The sequence below is a fragment of the Pavona decussata genome, unplaced genomic scaffold (genome assembly GCF_977016875.1).
Source record: "Pavona decussata unplaced genomic scaffold, jaPavDecu1.1 SCAFFOLD_176, whole genome shotgun sequence".
Lineage (NCBI taxonomy): Eukaryota > Metazoa > Cnidaria > Anthozoa > Scleractinia > Agariciidae > Pavona > Pavona decussata.
Genome location: NW_028145587.1, coordinates 266,629 through 289,108, shown reverse-complemented (window position 1 = coordinate 289,108; position 22,480 = coordinate 266,629). Strand labels below are relative to the sequence as shown.

The following is a 22,480-nucleotide window of genomic DNA, read 5'->3' as shown; positions in this document are numbered from 1 at the left end:
CGGTGCGCTATTTTCGGCCAAAAATCAACAGCGCATAAACGTTTATAAAGGGTGGGAAAACTGAATACTTTATTAACGTATAAACATAAAAGCAACTTTAAAATTTGTCTTTTATACTAACTCCTTCAGATACGAAAATTAATATTGTTAAATTAAACCTCCTCGTGCAAAAAACAACAAACGAACAAACAAAATTTGCCGTGCTTTTTATTCCACCATTCTCCCTTTAGTTAATCTACATGTTGACAGCAATCAATAATGTAACAAAGATGTAACTTTGGATAACTGGGGATTGCAAGTCGAATGCTTCCCAGAAAACTCTCATGAATGAATGAGGGAAGGAGGAGGGCACTTTGGTAAACGAGGCCTGTTTTGGCCAAAGAACAAACAGTAAACTAGCTTCTGAAAACCGAACAGTTTTGGTCATCAAAACATGTGGCTACGCCGGTCTCTTCAATTCTGAAACTTGGAAGGCACATTGTCACTGTGACTTTCTATGGTAAGAACACCTTTGCCCATAATTTAGCAATTTTTTAAAGGCAGGAAGACAAATATGAAAAACGTTTGCCTTTCATTTCCAAAATGCCATCTGAGCCCGCTCAAGGGACCAACAATTTCTTATTTCTTTCTTCTTGAAAAAAAAATCATCATTTTGGGTTTTTCCAAAGACACATTGACAATTTCAAAGTACAGGTAAAAATAGAAATTAAAAAATTAGGCACAATAAGACACTGATGCCACTGTTTAATTTTGACCATTAGCAAAGACAGCTTTATTTCGTTTCCTCAGTTATGTAAAACCACTCCCTCACGACATAGTCCTTTTCAGTAGTAGAAAACTGGGAGAAATCCAGCCCAGGTTCAATTTTTAATTAGTTTAATCATTTTTTTTCTCCGAACTCTTAATAACCAATCTGTACGAGGAATGACGCCCCGAGCCTCTCTCCCCCGCCCCCTTATAAATAAGCTTGGTTCTACCATTGAGGATGCCTTGAATGAATGAAGTGTGAGTAGATCTTGCATTACTCCAAGTTCAAATAATATTGCTATCTATTGTCGTAAACTCTCTTTATCAAGGGGCAGGGGTATCTTCGGAGAACCAGTGGCAGTATTAAACCAGCCCATTTTCCTTTATCTACCTTACCATCAGTGGCTCTTTGATTTTTACCAGGATTAAATGTTTTAGAAATTACTCAGAGGATCAAAATATAAATGAATCCCCTTCCAGCTTGCTGGTATACCAAATCGGCCCTGGCCTAAAAGAATGTCCTCAAAACGGTCACCCTCGAAGCATTGCTTCTCAGGAAACTGTTCATTTTTGACAGTCATTCAGCCTCGGGCCTTATCCTCTGATATACTAGACAGCTGAATGGGTTTGTTTAGCAACTACATGTATGAAGGGAATCAATCTATTTGCACTGTTTAACCCTTTAAGCCCCAACAGTGATCAGCATCAGATCTCTCCTTGTAATGTAAATGCTTATTCAACTCCTGAAGTCATGAGAATAAAGGACATGATCATTCAAGGTGAATTTTCTTTCTTTGACATCAGGCATCAAAGGGTTAATGTTTAAAATTACAGTTACGATACTTCTTGGGGTGTTAAGTATTAAAATGGGAACAGCTTATCAATGCTGTGTTTTAGACTTGGGTAAAACCGAATTCAGTGACCTTGTTCTGTCAGCTCGTGGCATTTCCTTTAATCCCTGAACCAGTGCCCACAGACCTGTCGACCCCCCCCCCCCCCTTCCCCCAAGAAAAAAAGTTTAACAATTTTATGTCAGAGTTCTAGTGTCATAATGTCCAGACAAGCTCATGATAATATCTTTTCTCATTTTGATGCAAAATGATCAAGGCAAGCTACAGTTACACTCTCTTCATATAACAGACTGGGCCGGGTTGTTCGAAAGCCGATTAACGATTAAAAGTTAATCAAGGCTTTCATTGTCGCTCGTTAAAATGGGTTAAAAGGCTAATTTCAAGCTGAAGGTAAAGAAAAGTCTAAGTCAAAACTGGGGCTGAAAATCTTTTGGAAGAATCTTTGTTGATTAGCAATTAAACTCGAGTCAAAGTTGCGTTAATCCAGGGTAAGCTCAATCGGCCTTTGAACAACTGGACCCTGGGCTTAAAAATTTTCCAACACCCAACTTGCTATTGTTATTTAAAATATTGCTGTAATCATCTTATGTACATGCATGAACTGTTTCAAATGGAATTTTAGAAAGGAAGAATGGTGTGAAGGCTCCAAAGCACAGAAATACAATGGGTCAATGGAATATCTCTGCCTTAAAAGGATACAGTGTATGTTACATAATTAAATAAAATGTTCCATGAGGTTGCAGAAACATGTCACAAGTAAGTTCTGGTTAATTTATCCTGGTTTAAACAAGCAACACAAGCACAACAAAGACGAATGCATGCCAGCACAAGTGCCTGCAAACATGAAAACTTGTTTTTGCATTTTCCAAAAGTGGACACTGCAAATGCAAACACAAGCAAGCAAGGGATGACTCCCCCCCCATCTTGGAAAACTGCTCCAATTGCAGGTGCATTTGTGCTGGTATCTTTGCCACTGCATTTCAATTTGCATTGTATCAATATTGCTTACATTTGTGACTGCTTTTCCATGTGTTGCATATGTAAACCGGGCTTGATAGTATCTGCATCAACAAAAACTGTGACACGCAAAATAAACAAACGAGAGCTGCTACCAAATTGAGGTTTCCAACACCATATGCAAATGAGGTTCTCAACTCAGCAGGCTCATTTGATGTAACATATCGTTATTGTACATTAAGCTCGTATGTACAACAAAAATTGAGAATGGTGTACCAGAGTTCATCAGCGTCACTCTCTAATCAGTCTGAAAAATTCTGCTTGCCAACCCTTGTAAAAATTGCCTCAGGGGCTATTGAGACACAAGTCTAAATTGCCACAAGCCAGATTAGCTCCTCAAGGAGTCCCTGTTTACTGATGTGCACACTGAACACGGGGCCCATGGCCATTTTCATCATCACTTCCATCCTCGTAGGCTTCTCTTCTCTGTTGATGGTATCTGGGGTCGAGCTCCTTTAGGTCTACTTCCTCTGCGTCTTCTGCTGGTGGGGGTTGTTTTGGCCGAGTTGGGAGTAATGATTCAAGTAACTAAAACATAAAACATTCCACCAATAAATGAATTGTTACAAAAACCCAACTGGAGGCAACTTGTCTCACACTTTGCATTACAATGTCAAGAAATGCAAATGCGTGTTTACAGTGCAAATCTGGTCTGCACTGCAAATTTATACTGAGCCACAGCATATAAAACATTAAAGATACACTTGTTAATCAAAATGAGACAATCTACCTTGTACTGTCTCATGGGAATGAACAGAGGTCTAAAATATAATACAGTGTAAAAAAACACTGGTATTTGTTAACATTCATAGCAACCCCCGGTAGAAATGCACCTTGGCAATTTTTAATCCAATAGTCTCAATTTACTAGAAACTGGTCTATGTTGTATCCCTTTGTAAGGTTCATAGGTAGCATGGCAAAGTGCCCTAGTTTACGTCACTAGATGGATCCAGTTATAAATCCTTGGCCACGCTTTGTACAGAGCCTACTGGTAAGCTTCCCTGCCGGTTGGGATTTTTAACAATGTTTACATGTATGACACATTTGCATTATTTCTTTCAGTTATTTGGAGACGCTTAAAGTGCTACTGTGATCAAATTTTCACCTCTTAAATTATTTTTAAGTTTTATCACATAGAATTCTAGGAAAGATTAAAAATGCCGTTTACTGTTTCTGAATATCTGCATTGGTTCTGGAGATATTTAACTTTGAAAAATGTGTAAAATATGTAAATGAGAGGACTGATGATGTCATAGTATCAATTCAATAAATAAGGCCACTAGTGCTAAAGGTAAAAGCTCTAAAAAGCGTCTTGTTTATTCAAAGTCCATGCCGGCAATTACTTTTAAATTAAATTATTCTTTATTAAATTATTTCTAAATTAAATTATTTTTAATTCTTAAAAGACACCGCACTTCGTGAAAAAAAAAAAACCTATAACTTTGCTCAGATTCAACAAAAAATCTCCATTTTTACACTAAAATGATTGTCAAACTATTCTCTACAGAATGAATAAGGGAATTCTGATGCGTCGTGAAAAAAATTTTCACATTTTTTTTTTCACTAATTGAGTTTACGACCCCGGACTTTCTGAAAAACTGAAAAAACTTGTAACTTTGCTCAGATTTAACGAAAAATCTCCATTCTTGCACTAAATGATCGTCAAATTATTCTCTACATATTGAATAAGAATTTCCTGATGCGCTGTGAACAAAAAATGTTCGCATGTTTTTTCCACTAATTGAATTTAAAACTCATTCACTGCGCACGCCCGAAAGTTAACGACAGAACCGACCAACCAACCAAGTCAACAGTCAGCCATTGCTATGACTTGTTCATTGTGCATGCACGCATTCACTAGTTAAAAACATTTAACAAGGCCACGAACTCGACCTAACATATTTATGCGCTTGCTCTGGCTGGATCATGCAGATGGGGCACCATTGGCAAATATCAAAACAGAACGCCAACGGTGGCTAGCAAAGCCTTAAGTATCAGGAAGAACTGGAAGCCAGTATGTTGCCATGGTAACAAAATTGATAAGCTCGTATTGTGGAGCGCACCTAGAACAATGTCACTGCAAAGAATAAAGCATTTCTGATACAAATTGGCTGAGATATCTTTTTTCATAATATTTGATTAAAATTCGGTTGATATTATGACATCATCACTTGGCTTAAATTTGCATATTTTAAAAACCTGAATATCTCTAGAACAAAAAGAGATATTTGAAAATAGTAAACAGCATTCTTCTTCTCGTACAGACTACTTGTTTATGTTTTAAAATGGCTTAGATTTAAAAGGCGCGAATTTCGTCATAGTAGCACTTTAAGTTAAAGTTACGAGAGGCAACATGGCCTGGTGGTTAGGCCGCCAGACACGTAATCTGGAGGTCCTGGGTTCAAGTTCCGCTCTGACCACTTGGATTTGTTTCATGGTAGCCCCGTTTTCAAATCCAAGGCCATGCTTTGTACAGTATATACCCAACTGGTTTGCCTCACACCAGTTGGGATTTTTAGCACATATTATGCTCAGTTTGTGTATTTTTTTCACTGATTAATAGTGTCCCCAATTAGCACAACACTGCTAAATACTTCAACACTTAAATTTATTTTATATATTTATTTAATTTTTTTTATTGTAGTTATTATTGTTCATTAATGAGATAATATTAGGCAAATGGAAGAGAAAGGATGTCAATTTTATGCAATCTACATATTACAAACCCTTTTGTGTTTGCTACCCTAGTTTGTATTGCAAGTTGCAAGAAAAAAAATGGCCCTAGGTAAAAACTAGCAACTTGGAAACTTAAACCAAAAAACATGCACTGACCACAAAGATGGTAACAACATCAACTACAGACAGGTAAATTGCTTCAATCTTTTATCTAATTAACACAGATTTCAATAATTCACAACAAACTATAAAGGTGATGACGTATTCCGTGATGTAGCAAATAACAGATAGAAATACTCACTGATATTTTGTCACAAGGGATGAAATCGTTTGGTGGAAATTCAATTTCAAATTTGATGAAGAGGTTTCCTCTGTCAAAAGGTCTTCTGTAATATGGCATCCCTTCACCAACCACGCCTCTTATACAACCTGGTAAGAAATGAATCATTATAAATTCCACCAGCTAGTCCATCACCTAGAAGATATATAGAGAAAACTATTTTCTTTTTTCATCAACATGAACTCACACAAAAAAAGCAACACCAACCTGGTTCTATGACCTGACCAGCTGGGTATTTTACAATTAAATTCCTCTTATCAAGGTGCTTGATCACCATATGGAAGCCACAGAGTGCTTCTGCTAAGTGAAGTTTCTTGGTCATAAATAGATCATCTCCCTGGCGGGTGAACAAGTCATGATCTTTTTGTTGAAGAACCAGGATGACATCACCAGGTTCCACATTAGGCTGCAAGGGAGAGAATAATTATATTCATCAATGGATCATGCAGAACACAAGAAACAATTATAACATAACGCGCGTGCATCCTAATCTAATTCCTGTTGGCGTCATCATGGTACATTTCTCAACATACGCATGGCCCTGCGTCCATTCGATGACATGTGCAAGTCAGATGGGGGAAGCGTGCGTGCGCTGTGTTATTAAAAAACTTTTACAGAGAGACAACACCATAAAAAATCTATATTTATAAGAGCATGAAGCTTAATGAAACGTTAAGATTAAACCCATATGAGAAATCATTTTTGCCTTTTTTTTTACAGAGAATTTTGTAATTAATCTGGAACAAAACCTGTTTTCCAGGAATCATTTACTTTTTTTTCACTATGTTATAAAAGAATTGGTTCATGCTTTTAGCTGTGCGTATATCGAGTTATGGATGCACTTGGGAAGTTTGGAGAGCACTCAAGAAGCTACAGTTGCTCAAGGCGTAACGCTTCTCTCGTGCTCTCCAAACTTCCCGCGTGCATCCATAACTCGATATACGCACGCTAAGCATGAACCAATTCTTAATTATATCATTCATACCTCTTGGTCTCCTTCCCCTCTAAATGTAAGCTTCTGACCATCATTCATCCCCTTATCCACATGCACCTACAAAGAACAATCAACACTAACTTACTTTCAGGACATCCATGATGATTCCGGGTTCACCAATTATTACTTTTCTGGGTCCCACCAAATACATGTACATCAATCTATGTACAAGTACAAATCATCTTACCTCTAAAATCTTGCTTTCTTTACAAACTTTTTTCCCCTGGCATTTTTTACACCTATCTTTTGGATTGATTACTTCACCTGAAAAATAAGATGTAAGAAAATGTCACTAAAATGCAAAAAGGAAGAAAGTTGGCAAACAACAACACAAAATTGTTCAAAAGATAATTTATTAAGCTGTGGATTTAGGAGGAGTGCTTTGAGGTTGCAATTCATCCTTTGAACAACATGTTTGAGTACACAAGTACAGTTCAGATAACTTCAAAAACTAAACAATAATTCATGAGCCCATTGACCTATCAAATGCCCGATTAAACATCATGTGCAGTGGTTTTAAAACCGGATAAAACCTCCTCCTTATTAGTATGCAGTGTTTAACGTTTTTCTCGTATGCTTATTTCCAACGTTCACGAAAGCATCATTGTTATGAACTCTCTTAAAATAATAATAATAATGATAATAATAATAATAATAATAATAATAATAATAATAATAATAATAATAATCAGTTTAATTACTCTTTTTGTAGCTTAACAGCTACATTACAAGAGTGGTCAGGGTACTTATCATATATATACATTAACATGAAACATTAACCATTTAAACATTATACTAAGAATATCTATATGTAATAAATTTGTCGAGACGATTAGTAGAGGCCATGGCAAGATCCTCTCTGATGGTGGCTGAACGTAGCCTCCCACGCAGACGTTCTTAGGGGTACGTCACGCGTTCCTGCCCCACGAACAGGAACCCCTAAGAACGCTGCGTGGGAGGCTAGGCTGAACATAGATTATATCCATGGGCCACAGTTGTGCGCTGTGGTAGCAAGTTAGCAAGGACGCCAGTGTCCCGAACTCTCTGGATAAACTTAGTGCATGCTGTGGCGCGCCGATCCGAGAGAGTATGAAGACCACAGCGCACCAGTGCGTCCCTGTAGGGAAGCCCAGGAAAGGTTACCTCTAAGGCTTTTTTTCTGCACACCCTCAATTAGGAGGCTAAGATATTCCGGCAAATTTGCCCAAACTGGGGAGGCATATTCCAAACTGAACAGATCAGACTGGAGTACACCAGAACTACCTCCCTTTCTTTCTTGAAAACAGTACATAACACATATAAACACCTTCAAAAAATAACATTACAAGGAAAGAAAACCTGGCAAAGCAGCCAGTTTAGTGGTGCTCATCAAAAGTGAATGAAGCATGAACAGTATGGAATAAATTCAAGCCACTCTGCACATGCCACACTTGTTTGTCACACTTGGCTAAACTGACTGCTATGCAGACAACAACATGGCATAACCAAGTATTAAGGAATGAAACCTTTTAGGGCAATCTTTCAAAGGCATGGACTCATTTCTGTGTTTTAAGAGCCGTTGTCAGTAACTTTCGAGAATCCGGCGACAGAAGCGAAAATTCGAATTTTTTTTTATTTGCCCCAAAAGACCCTTTTGGTGAGCTATTTTCAAAAATAATATTCAAAAGTTCCAGCGAATTTTTTTTTCGGCAAAAATTAGGAAAGTTCGAAATCGGCCTCAACGTGCCCGATGGCCCGATTGAAATTATGCAAATTAGTACATTTTCAAAACTCTCGTTCAAGACAAGGCAACGTTTTCTCGAGTTGAAACTTTCACAATCGTTTTTACATCCCTTTTGCTTGCTTCCAAACTATATTTTATCTCGACCTGAACATTCTTTCATTTGAAGTTAGCAACGTAAAGAATACAATGTTTGCTATTTCTTAGATAGGGTGATTTTAGCCATATTTCAGATGACCATATCATCGGGGGTATACGAATATACTGGTAATGAAATAACTTTTTTGAACGGGTAATTTTTCTTATTTATCATGTTAAAATATTTAGTTTGGCCCGTGAAAAGCGAGCGCGCTAGGTCGAGATGTGTGGAATGCACTTTGACACAATTCGCCATTTCAGCACTTCATGTTCCTCCTGTAACTTTGCACGTGTCAATACAGTTCACGGAAGCTTTTAGATAAAAGCCAAGGTCTCTAGTTTCATTTCATGCTTTAATACACGTAAATAACTAGCTTTAACCTTGAGAGCTCCCCATATTAGCATTAAGTCATCAAATGATTCGTTTCAGGTGAAATTTTCGAGTTTATATTGAGCCGTTCAAGTGAGATGAAAGAGCAGTTCCCAGGGAAACAACTTGAAATCAGTGAAATTAATACCCTGTCTCTCAAATCATGCTACACTTCCAAACTACCGTTATTTTTAAGCTAGAAAGTGTAAATGCTCCCTTTTTGCGTGACCTAAAACAGAATTTGCCTTAAATATTACGAATAAAGTCCACTGCAATAAAAAACTGAAAAAATCGCGCACCGACGTAAATGTAAACATCAGCCGTTTCTCAACTCGCCACATGGGTGAAACGCGTCCGTTGTTTTACCTCTGTATACATTTATGACCAGAAAGTAGAAACAAAAATTCTTCTCTATGCCCATCTATATAAAAACACTTGCCAACCAAGCTTTTGTTTTTCTGTGTGTTTGTCGAAAATACTGAAGAATAGTGCACCATTGTTACTGACTACTTGACTCATTCAATTACAACCGGATAACACGACTGAATACTAGATATAAAGAAATGCTCTTACTTCTCTGCAATCGTTACTCACGTTATATACGGCGATATCACATCCCCGAGGCAAGGCTGAAAGTTGTCTCAAATTCCGCATATTAGAAATTTAAAGTTTTGAACAACGCTGGAACGCGAATAACTTTCATTGCGTGACAAGTGAAATGTGATACGCAAGCGCGCGAAAAGAACAGTAATAAGCTTTGTCAATATTTGCGCTTGTCAGTGATGACAGTGCGAAAATAATTTGAAATTACAAGATGAAATTGAGACAAGTCAAGGTTTGCAAGGTATATTTAATGGACTGAAACGATAATCATGTAGTTTTCCTCCTCCGAGATTCACTCTGTATTGTCTGTGTCGGATTCTCATCAATAACATTACAGGAAAAGTAAAACCGAAATTAATTTACAAATCAAGTCAACAAATTAAGACCTTTTGAAACCTCAATGCGGTATATCAATACTATCCTCAAACAAAAAGCTAATACACTTAGGAGAGTGAAGTTTGTCTTTCGCCATGGATCAATGCTCAAAAGTTGTGGATCAAGCTCAAAAGGTGCGCAAGATTTGCAATGTGTTATACGGTTAATCAATGCAATAAGGACTTTTACCATGAATGGAACGAAAAAAAAAAAAAAGAATTTTTTTCAGGTTAACTTGTTAAAATACAATAGGCCTTATCACGGTTTTCGACGCCATTTTGACGAGTAGGCAAACAGACTTGAAATAACAGTGTTTGTATAGAAATTCGATGTCAAATAATTTTCATAAAACATTGCTGCTGAAAAATTCATGAATTGGAAACTTTTGGCATTAGGAAAAGGATTTTAAGAAAAAAAATTGGAGGGATGTAACTGTGCCAGAAAGCGTCCAGTCGTGTTTTGAACTTTCCATACATTTGTCTGTAAAGCGAACCAGCCGTGAACTGAAGTACTAAAAATAGTTCGCAGGAAAAAAAATACAGGAAAATGTATGGAAAGTTCAAAACACGACTGGACGCTTTCTGGCACAGTTACATCCCTCCAATTTTTTTTCTTAAAATCCTTTTCCTAATGCCAAAAGTTTCCAATTCATGAATTTTTCGGCAGCAATGTTTTATCATTTTATGAAAATTATTTGACTTCGAATTTCCATACAAACACTGTTATTTCAAGCCTGTTTGCCTACTCTTCAAAATGGCGTCGAAAACCGTGATAAGGCCTATTGCAGTCAAATATTTAACGTAGCTTTAATGTCAGTTTGAGATGAGTCAATGATGGTGATAAAATGTTAACTGGAAATACACAACATTATTCTGCATTATTGCTGACGGTAGAGCTGATCGAATTTTAAGATAAGAGTTTAACCTTAATTTATTTTCTAGCGCGCGCACTAGTGTCAAAGGACAAGGGGCACGGCTGGTATTTCTCAGATGTTCGTGTTCGGTCTAAAAGACGGTGTTATCTCTTACGGGCCGTCACTGTTCAAGTCTGACGTTGTCTTTGTTAAAGCTCCAGAGTATCCACCACACAAACAGCCTTTGAAAGGCCAGTGAGAGTATCTTTTGAACCTGTGTACCAGAGTCTAGTGATTATTCAATTTATAGTGGTCTTTATATGGAATTGGTTGAAGATATAACTTAATTACGAGTTCCATTTGGATTAGGTTAAGCCACAGTGCATACATTGATCATGATGAACAACGATTCTAAAAAAATAGGGGAAAATCAGAAAAGGAAATAAAATGTTCTTTCATGCTCTTAGTTTCACTCAAATGAAAACACTTTACCTGCCCTTTCTAGCAACAACACTATTTCGTCCTGAATTTCTTCATAGGCCGGATCTTTTGTGCCTGTATAGGTGCGAGCGAACGCCCTTTTTGCATTGATTAAGCGTAACACATTGCAAATATTGCGCATTTTTTGAGTTGATCGATCCGCACGGAGAACGGAGAGGTTCCATGGCGAAAGAAAAACATTACTCTCCTAAATATATTAGCTTTTTGTTTGAGGATAGTATTGAAATACCGCATCGAGACCTCGAAAGCTCTTGATTTGTTTACTTTTCATTTTAGTTAATTTCGGCTTCATTTTGAGGAAAATAAAGGTTGTTGTTGTTGTTGTTGATGAGAATTCGGTAAAACCCCCCCCGGGGGATACATGATTTTCGTTTCAATCCGGCAATCAAATATACCTTGCACACCTTGACTTGTCTTAATTTCTTCTTGTAATTTCAAAAATTATTTTCGCACTGTCATCACAAGCGCAAAGTTGACATAGCTTATTCCTGTGCTTTTCGCGCGCTTGCGTATCACATTTCACTTGTCACGCAATGAAAGTTGTTCGCGTTGTTCAAAACTTAGCCTGCGTAGCAGTCGTTTCCGTTTCCTTCAAGCCAAGCGGGGCAAGCGCGCGCGCGAGGGCATTGGGCAAAAAGGAGCAAAAAAGTAGGAGCGGGGGGGAGGGGCTGAAGGAAACGGAAACGGCTGCTACGCAGGCTATTCAAAACTTTAAATTTTTAATATGCGAAATTTGAGACAACTTTCAGCCTTGCCTCTGGGATGTGATATCGCTGGATATAATGTGAGTAACGATTGGAGAGAATTAAGAGCATTTTTTTTATATCTAGTATTCAGTCGTGTTATCCGGTTGTGATTGAATGAGTCAAGTAGTCAGTAACAATGGTGCACTATTCTTCAGTATTTTCGACAAACACACAGAAAAACAAAAGCTTGGTTGGCAAGTGTTTTTATATAGATGGGCATAGAGAAGAATTTTTGTTTCTACTTTCTGGTCATAAATGTATACAGAGGTAAAACAACGGACGCGTTTCACCCATGTGGCGAGTTGAGAAACGGCTGATGTTTACATTTACGTCGGTGCGCGATTTTTTCAGTTTTTTATTGCAGTGGACTTTATTCGTAATATTTAAGGCAAATTCTGTTTTAGGTCACGCAAAAAGGGAGCATTTACACTTTCTAGCTTAAAAATAACGGTAGTTTGGAAGTGTAGCATGATTTGAGAGACAGGGTATTAATTTCACTGATTTCAAGTTGTTTCCCTGGGAACTGCTCTTTCATCTCACTTGAACGGCTCAATATAAACTCGAAAATTTCACCTGAAACGAATCATTTGATGACTTAATGCTAATATGGGGAGCTCTCAAGGTTAAAGCTAGTTATTTACGTGTATTAAAGCATGAAATGAAACTAGAGACCTTGGCTTTTATCTAAAAGCTTCCGTGAACTGTATTGACACGTGCAAAGTTACAGGAGGAACATGAAGTGCTGAAATGGCGAATTGTGTCAAAGTGCATTCCACACATCTCGACCTAGCGCGCTCGCTTTTCACGGGCCAAACTAAATATTTTAACATGATAAATAAGAAAAATTACCCGTTCAAAAAAGTTATTTCATTACCAGTATATTCGTATACCCCCGATGATATGGTCATCTGAAATATGGCTAAAATCACCCTATCTAAGAAATAGCAAACATTGTATTCTTTACGTTGCTAACTTCAAATGAAAGAATGTTCAGGTCGAGATAAAATATAGTTTGGAAGCAAGCAAAAGGGATGTAAAAACGATTGTGAAAGTTTCAACTCGAGAAAACGTTGCCTTGTCTTGAACGAGAGTTTTGAAAATGTACTAATTTGCATAATTTCAATCGGGCCATCGGGCACGTTGAGGCCGATTTCGAACTTTCCTAATTTTTGCCGAAAAAAAAATTCGCTGGAACTTTTGAATATTATTTTTGAAAATAGCTCACCAAAAGGGTCTTTTGGGGCAAATAAAAAAAAATTCGAATTTTCGCTTCTGTCGCCGGATTCTCGAAAGTTACTGACAACGGCTCTTAAGAAACATGTCAAAGAGCATGATTTTTTTAGTAAGCTCTACATTGTCATTCCCAATTCTTATACCCCTTTTTTAGACTTTATTTCTAATGTTCTATTTTCTTTTCTTTTTTTTTTTTATCTACAGGGCGCCACTAAATAAAATAAATAAATCAACTTTGTTTAACGAGGGTGACACTAAACAGTCTGATGACGGACAAACCTGTGGCCCTTGGATTCCAGATCAAATTGGAATTTGGAAATGTTGGTTTTTGTGGAGGGTGGAAAACCGGAGAACCCGGAGAAAAACCCTCGGAGCATGGACGAGAACCAACAACAAACTCAACCCACATATGATGTCGAGTCCGGGAATCGAACCCGGGCCACATTGAATGCACACTGAATATCACTTCCATGCTGTGATGTTATGTCAGATGTAACATGCTCACTTTTTCTCAATGGAAAATAAAGCCAATTCCACTGGTATATTTTCCATGTTATTGTAAATCAAAGGCTCCTGTGAGCCAACTCGTGAATGCAGATGACACATAGTAATTGCAATTTAGACGGCTACGGAAACTTCCTCAAAAGCTAAAAGAAATTATATCTTTGCCCGATTATGTAACGAAAAATGACCATTCTTGTACTATTAAAATGATTGTCAAATTATTCTGTACAGATTGAATAAGCCGATTATTCTGATGCGCCGATTAAAAAATATCACGTGTTTTTTTTATTCAAAGTTTATAGGAGCACGCCATGTGCAGCTACGTCATGCAAATTCGTGTGATAGTCCGCGGCTACTGGATTTCGCGATCGGGCTAGTGGATTCTAACCATCACTTGCCCGATGGGCAAGTGAAGTTTTTTTGGGAATTAAAATTACAAAATTACTGTAGGGCAAGCCGATCTCACAAAGGGAAATATGTTCAACAAAGTATCGCATTACGATTCATGCCCGACATAAATGCGTGAAATTTTTCCTTTGGAGTTCAGTCCACGCAATCCTCAAGTAAAAATAATGAACTATGACAAGCTCTTGCTAAATAAGAATTATTTATCGACCGCGTCCTTTTGCTTTCCCATAAATTACCAGTTGTAAATTTCGAAAATGAAACATTTTTTCCCTTTGAAACCTCTATGAAAGCTGACAAGATCTTAAAAGTGTTCATTTCACCAGAAATTTGCATAATTTTGTTTACGACGTCAATGATGCGTGACATGGCACGTTCCGCTTTCGCGTGAAAACTGACAAATTAAATTATTTTTTAATTAAATTATTTTTAAATTAAATTATTTTTAATTCTTGAAAGAAACCGCACTTCGTAGAAAAAACGAAAAAATCCTATAACTTTGCTCAGATTCAACGAAAAATCCCCATTCTTACACTAAAATGATTGTCAAATTATTCTCTACAGAATGAATGAGAGAATTCTGACGCGTTGTGAAACAAATTTTCACGTTTTTTTTTTTTTCACTAATTGAGTTTACGACCCCGGACTTTCTGAAAAACTGAAACAACTTGAAACTTTGCTCAGATTGAACGAAAAATCGCCATTCTTGCACTAAATGATCGTCAAATTATTCTCTACATATTGAATAAGAATTTCCTGATGCGCCATGAACAACATATGTTCACGTGTTTTTTTCCACTAATTGAATTTAAAACTCATTCACTGCACACGCCCGAAAGTTAACGACAAAACCGACTGATCGACTGATCGACTGATCGACCAAGTCGAGAGTCAGCTATCGCTATAACTCGTTCATTGCGCATGCGCGCATTCACGAGTTAAAAACAAGTTGACAGCAGTTTTCTATGGTCTATACTCTAAAAGACTATAAAATGATGTCATAAGATGTTCAAACCTTGGCAGTGAAACCACAAGCCCGCTGCTTGTCGTTCCACTTGAGTTGTGAACATTTTATGACATCATTTTACAGCCTATAAGAGTATAGACCATAAAAAACTGTTGTCAATTTGTTAATTAGTAAATTCTTATTAATAACAAAAGGAGAAGTGCACTCAGTAGGAAGGCAGCATGGAGATTTCGTCAAACAATGTTGTCAGACTACTGTAATCAAACCATGGTTTATCATCACTATGCACATCTCAAGAATCTCAAAGTTCAGCTGTATATGTGAGACATGTAGTATTTTCCTTACCCTCGCCACTACATTCATTGCAGGAAGATTGCATTTGTTGCACCATTCCAGGACCAATCTGACGAAAGGTCACCTTGATGCCACGCCCTTTACACCCCGCACAAGTGCGAACAGCTCCAGCTTTTCCACCCGCCCTATGGAGGACATGCAACATCTTTTATATTTCTTTTTTTTTTTACTGACAAAATTACTTACAGTGAGCATTCCACTTTGTAAAGAAATTTGCCTGTGTAGTTAGAGACATACGATGCATTATGTTTTGTTGGAAACTGGTAACAGTAGAGTTAAAATTTGCCATTACAGTTGAACCTCTCCACAACGGCCACCTTGGGGACAGAAGAAAGTGGCCGTTGTGGAGAGGTGGCCGTTATGTGGAGGTAGGGGTGTAATATGACACCTTTTTTTCGGGAAGTACAACATGTTTATTGTGCCAAGTTCATGCTTACTGTAGCCTATAATAGCAATCCAATCTTAAATAATATATACAGATAAAATACACAATAAAACGTTTATAATAGACCCTATGCAAAAATGCTGACATTTTATTATTCTTTTGTTTGCATTCAAATTTGCCTTACTAACCTCGTTCTTGAGTTCAAAAATCAAAAGAATATTTTACATTGAACGAGGCTTGTGAGGCTAATTTGAATACACACAAAAGAATATTAAAATGTCAGCCATTTGTGCATAAGGTGTATGTTTTGAAGCAAAATATTAACAAGACGAAACGAGCAAGGTTCGCAACATTCGCTGTATTATTGTAGACAATTTTATGCTTACTGCAGCATATAAATGGAACACAATCAAAATACGTATATCATTAAAATGCATACAGAAACGTAATGTTCCGAAGACAAATGTCGATTACTGCATCAACTTATAAAAAAAGGTTTTGTTTTTACAAAAAAGAGCTGTACTGGCCGTTGTCGCGAGGTTATTTTGGCAGTTGGGGACGCACTTTAGTGGCCGTTGCCGTTGTAGAGAGGTGGCCGTTGTAGAGAGGTTTAAACAAGAGGTAATGTATGGACTGTCCGCCGGGACAAAAAAAAGTGGCCATTGTAGAGAGGTGGCCGTTGTGGAGAGGTGGCCGTTAGTGGAGGTTCGACTGTAGATGCAAATTCAGAGAGTAAGGGCGCGTTTTTTTATTCACAATTCTGGAATGAGAATGGACAGAATGTAAAATGCGCGCGTTTTTCTATTCCGCATTCCTATTCCGGAATGGACAGAAAGCCATTCCATCCATTCTGCTCCCAGGGGCAGAATGAATAGAATGTTGCGAATGAAAATCCAAGATGGCGGACGGCGAGATGAGCGCTGCGTATTCAAATACGTCTCTACCGGAGAAAAAATCAGGTTACGCTTTTGGACAAAATGAACCATTGTTTCTAATTTCATTGTACCAAAAGTACGGGGAAAATTGCTGCGATAACGGCTTCAATGGCAGCCTCTTCATCGGCCGCCATATTTGTTATGCAATGTTTACTCGGCCAGGACCAACGGGGGTTTTTTTATGCAGACAATCCGAATTATTCCTAGCATTCCGTATCAACCATTTTTATTCTATTCTACAATTCTAGAATTGTGGATAAAAAAACGCGCCCTAAGTAACAAGGTACACCGCTGATTTTCTAGCAGGCAGTGGTGAGTGGGTAAGAGTAAAATTGAATGGGGGCAGGGGTGACAGTTGCATATTTTTTACGTACAATTGAAGCCATAGCAGGGAAATTATTGCACTAAAATCCTCTTTTTTTAAGTTCCCAAACTAGGTTGGTGATTGTAGCTGCTGATCAATTTGCTGTGACGCAGTTGCTTTTAATTACAACAAACTGTTCTTACTAATCATTTACACCTACGTGAAATGACAAGTCGTATTCTTTCACTTACCCTTTACACGTTGTGCAAATCACATTCTTACTGAGTTGTAATTTTGTTGTTTTTCCATTGTAAAGATCTTCTAGTGTAACTCTGTAAAAATCACCAAACATTTTGTTACCATTTGCAACAGACTCGGGTGACTTTCACAACTTCAGAACAAAGTCTCCAACAAACCCCCCTTTAAATCTGTCACCTTTGTTCATGTTTTTTACATTTTGACTTGTACTGGCCAACAAAGAGCAATATCAAAAAAATCTACTAGGATTACTTTTGCTACTCAAAGCGGTTTCAAAAACAAAACTCACTATTCAGTATAGTACATTGTAGTATCTACCAAAAAGTTAGAAACACAGTGGCTCTGTGACCCTAACTACAAAAGAACACCACATTTCACTAACAATAAAAGTAAAATATCAAGAAATAAATGGTGACTAGTAAAAGAACTGTTCAGTAGCTTTCCTTTGAATCTGGGCAACCTTAAGGTTTCATCTATTCACTCAAAAGTTAACAGAATATGTATTAACATTTTTATGATTTCAATCAGAATGGATATTTGACTGCGAAAGTGAATGGGTTAATTCAAGTGTAACTCCTACAATGTACTCGATGCAATTTATTTCTTTTGTAGAACTAATGACCAGCTGCTAGGGATTAAAATAAACACCACAAGGTTGGAAACAAGTTGATGAACCAATATGACTCAATGTTCAATTTCTGTTGAACCAAGTAACAGAGGCAGTACTTTAGCCTGAACTGCTTTGAGCCACTTGGGGTATTGACACATCGGATGGGATAATCAATGATGACTTTGGGAAAGAATTAGTAATGAAAGTCTAGTTTTTTATCATGGTCCAGTGACATAATAATCTGGAACACATGCATTAACTTTTGAAAAAAACAACAGATTCTCATGAGTATTAATTATGGTTAGGAATTTTAATTGCATGGACAGTTAACATGTGAAGGGTGAGACTACAGTGTAGCAAGCTGAAATAGTTCCTAGTATTAACATTGATTTGGGCATGTTACGTTTATCTTGTTAACACTACAGTCCAAGAAATTGTCTAGCACTCCACCCTCAAGAGTTTCTTGTCGCAAGATGACTATCATTGAACTTACTGTAATAATTATTGTAACATGTATCATGAAAGTAGTGTTGCAGCACTGTTGGAAGTTGTAACAAAAACATTGCCTGTGAGGGGGCCTCATCTCATAAATCTAGGCACTTTTGCACCCAAAATCATCACTTAGAGACTTCTCCAGTAGCCTCTTCAATAATTGTTGTCTGAAAAACCATCAGTCATAACTTCATGGAAATACTTTAATTTGAACTAGATGATTCAGTGCAAACATTTAGCCAGAAACGTGTCCAGGCATCCTTCTGAACATCTACTTTTTGAAAAAATAAAATAAAAATCCACTTTTTTTTTTAATTTCGAGGAGATATACCTACTTGGATGTCCAGTTGCCCATTTCTGGCTAAAAGGCTAGTTCATTGTAAATAGCAAGAGCCCCATGTCTACATGTACATACAGTAACTACATTTTAGATTGATCACAAGGAAGTTCTGCTTTACATTCTACACAAAACATAGATAAAAACAGAAACAAAATAATTACTTCAAAGGGTGGAAGAGATCTTCTCCTCGTCTCCTTCTCTGTCTAAACCCACGACCACCACCTGGAAAATATATACATGCACTTGTAATAAGATTTGAGAAGGATAATAATGATAATAAAATATTGGGATGCCAGGGTTTTCCTGTGATTAAAGATAATAATAATCATGACAATAGTAACAACAATAGATAATACTATTTCCTATGGATCAATAGTGCTTTACAATAATCAAAATGAATAAAAATTTTCCAGAAAAGAATACAAAAGTGCTTCCCAGAAACAGAAGCGAAACAGCCAAGTTTTATATTATTAAGTCTTCAGTGCACATTTAAAACTGTCTTTCGAGATGCTGTTAATTATGGCTAAGGGTGCAACTAAGCTTAGTACAAATGACAATATGTAACACAATAAAACTGATTTTGTTGACAAGCACAATTCCACTGGAAAACTAACTTGAATGAAAAAATGATAGGGAAAATGTTCATCAGGGAAAGATACCTTGTTTAGAAATGCCCTTTACGTATAATATGAGAGGTGACTTTATTCACCGGTAACCAAGAACTATCAATTTACATAAATATGGAGTTTCGTTTCCAATCCTTTAAAGGACAGTTAAGCTTAGCTTTATCATGACTCAAATGTTAACATTTTTTTTCTATACTTGGGTTGTACTTTATTTGGCAATGCAGATTATCTACCAGTGTTTACAGTAAATTACATGTGACTGACTGCATGTGATTAACTACAAGGGAAATAAAGAAAATAAAATTGGAAGAATCAAACTTTTACAATTAAGTTATCAATTGTCCCCAATACTGTAACCTTGACTAAAGAAACATTGCTAATTTTACTAAAATTGTTGCCAAAAATAAAATGGTAGAAACTTGTTTCATATCAAAAATGCAGACCTAACAATAATGAGCAGACATATATTTATCCATTCAACATGAAACAATCCATTATATCATGTACACTTTGCATAAACTACCTATATTTATACGAGTGCGACAGGAACTACAAAATGTCAGAATATCCTTGAGTTGCTGAAGAAAATTCCAACGTAAAGGTTGAACAGCTGTTTCCCTGGTTACAAGATATTATAACATTATGCAAAGTAGACATGACTTTTCTATTTTTGGAGAAAACTTGTACTCTACCAGAATGGGTCATCAATTTTCCACAGGTAAAGAGCATAAATTAGAAAGCTTCCATTTCTAAAGTAATTGCACCCAAATGCATTTAAAGCCACTTGTGCTATATTATGATTACATAACAACAGCACTTATTCTGAACTTGTCACATGTGAGCCAAGTTCGAATTTCTGGTTTAATCATGGCATAATATTTGGATGAACTGTCAGAGTTTTTCCATGGTAGAGGGGCTGAAACTTCCCAATAACTAGGCATTACAGAAATTCCCCCAGCCAAACAAGATAAAAGGATTATTTCATGACGTATTAAAGCCAAAGGAGCCGCAAACGTAGATGGAATTTTCTTAATACATCACCGATTTTGAGAACATGGGCTGATATCAAAATCTCGACATCAATATCTTTCCCAAGACGACTTTCTGCGCCTTTTAGGGTCTTTGGTAAGGCATTGCCGCATTAACCACTGGGTAAATACGTTCCTCACTTCAAAATGTTGCCAAATTGTTTCTAATTCGATATCTGCGACTTACCAAAGTCGTGAAACGACTAAATGATTTGTCAGTTTTTCGGTTCTTAGCTTAATCCTACTTCCGGTTAAGATTCGCTATTTTGGCATTTTCTTCCATTCTAAACATGCTTAGAACCATAAATGTTGAGGCGCCAACGGGATCAAAATATCCACTTACCGAACATTCCACCGCCAAAACCACCAAAAATATGGGACAAAATGTCTTCCATGCCACCACCTAAGGAAAAATTATCGATAGCAACAGCGTAAAAACGCGAGAAGAAGAGAAATAAGAAGAACTCACGCGACACGAAACTTCATTATCTCAACTTTAAGCTTCCTTTCAAAATTAAACATGGCAGACAACACGTCATATCTAAAGCGGAAAGTAAATTATGGGTCGTTTGCGATGTTTAAGCATGAAAAGGTCGGTCCAAATGCAGTAAAAGAACGACTTTAGTCGACATTAACTCACTCACCGCCCATTCCGGCTCCTTCGCGAAGTCCTTTCTCTCCGTATTTGTCATAAAGTTCGCGTTTTTCTGGGTCTGAGAGCACCTCGTAAGCGAAGCTTATTTCCTTAAACTGAAGAAGAAAGATTGAACTTTAGAATACCAGATAGTTCAATCACCGAATAGCTTGTAAAACTGAATTATTTCAAAGCAAACTGACTTACTCGGTCGCCAGCGTCCGGATTTTTGTCAGGGTGATACTCTTTCGCGAGCTTCCTGTAAGCCTAGGGAATTTTGCCATTTTAAGAGGTTAAAGTCACCTTAATCAATGGGAAAATCTCAGAAGACTATTCTAGCGTTCAAAGGGCTTTTCATCTCACCTTTTTTATCTCTGTATCACTCGCATTCTGAGTTACACCAAGAATTTCGTAGAGCCGCGTGTCCGCCATATTGGGCAATAAAAGGCAACTGTTGTGTGACCGGTAACCATCGTATGACGTAACAGAACACGTGCTCGTACCCAGGCAGGCCCCAGACGACAATTAAAGATGGTCTCTTGTCCTAGAGATTAGGGGGACAGTCACGAAACCAAATTTGGCGTCCAATAACACTCGAAAATACAAAACACACCAAAGACTTTTCCTGTAAGCTGCCACAAAGCCGTGGGGGTATTGTATTTGGTGGATTTTTCGATTTTACCCTCAGTTTCTATTTCGTGTTGTTGGAGGCAGCTTTTAGTGCCATGTTGACAATTTTGAATGCACTCATCGAATCTCAATACTACTAAATGTCGGTTTTCGTTGGGGAAAGCCCATTAGCTGAGTCGAGTTCGTGTCCCCTATTGTTTGACTTTGGATCTCTTTGGCAGTAATACTAATTTTTCTACAATTCTAAGGCAATTGATGCATGAGGCCGCGAGTCTGGTATTTCCGCATCAGAGACGGTAAAAATCTCCCGCCAGATAACGTGCAATTGGGAATTTAGTATACGGGAGAAAAAGTGAAAAAGTACTGTGACCTATAGAGCAAATAAAAAACGAGCTTTTGTTGAATTTGTTTTCTAGTTTTACTTTTTATTTTTTTTGTTTTGTCAAGTCGTTGTAGCTTCGGACAGCTGTGAATAATTCATCACCATTTATCAGACAGATAGAAGTTCCTTTGGAACAGTTCGTGCACGCAAGGTGTAATTTGCTCCTGCTAAGTAAATGTTTTGCCCAATCTTGAGTTGTCAATTTAACTTCGACTTTGACAAGCAAGCTGTGATTATTAATACATCAAGAGAAAACATTGAAAGCATCACATTTCCCCCGCACAGGCAAGCCTTCCTGCCACACGCAATTCTACATTACTCGTGGATACGTCAACTGAGAATCTCGACTGACCGCGCACGATTCGTTTAAACTGATAATAAACTATAGAAAGTTGACAACTACGGGCAAGCTATTGAACTGCTTTTCGTGTGATAGACACTAAAGTCGAAACTAAGCGATTG

At 37.4% G+C, this 22,480-nt stretch overlaps 1 protein-coding gene across 2 annotated transcripts; it reads right to left on the bottom strand.

The window, feature by feature from the left end:
• Positions 1-189: 189 nt before the first annotated feature.
• On the bottom strand, positions 190-21,518 carry LOC146463424 (dnaJ homolog subfamily A member 2-like). 2 transcript variants are annotated; one of them, XR_014856906.1, is made up of 13 exons: positions 21,370-21,518; positions 21,214-21,273; positions 21,017-21,122; positions 20,716-20,775; positions 18,880-18,940; positions 17,270-17,350; positions 15,386-15,519; positions 6,813-6,889; positions 6,617-6,682; positions 5,839-6,037; positions 5,593-5,720; positions 444-3,143; positions 190-399 (listed from the first exon to the last, which is right to left on the bottom strand). XR_014856906.1 is itself a non-coding variant. In XM_085084409.1 (12 exons), exons 1-12 carry the CDS (start codon positions 21,436-21,438, stop codon positions 2,967-2,969), a joined length of 1,218 nt encoding a protein of 405 aa, XP_084940535.1. In that variant the 5' UTR covers positions 21,439-21,510; the 3' UTR covers positions 190-2,966. The 2 variants fall into 2 exon arrangements, 1 of the variants encoding a protein (XP_084940535.1); XM_085084409.1 differs by having other exon boundaries at positions 190-3,143; positions 21,370-21,510.
• Positions 21,519-22,480: the final 962 nt, after the last annotated feature.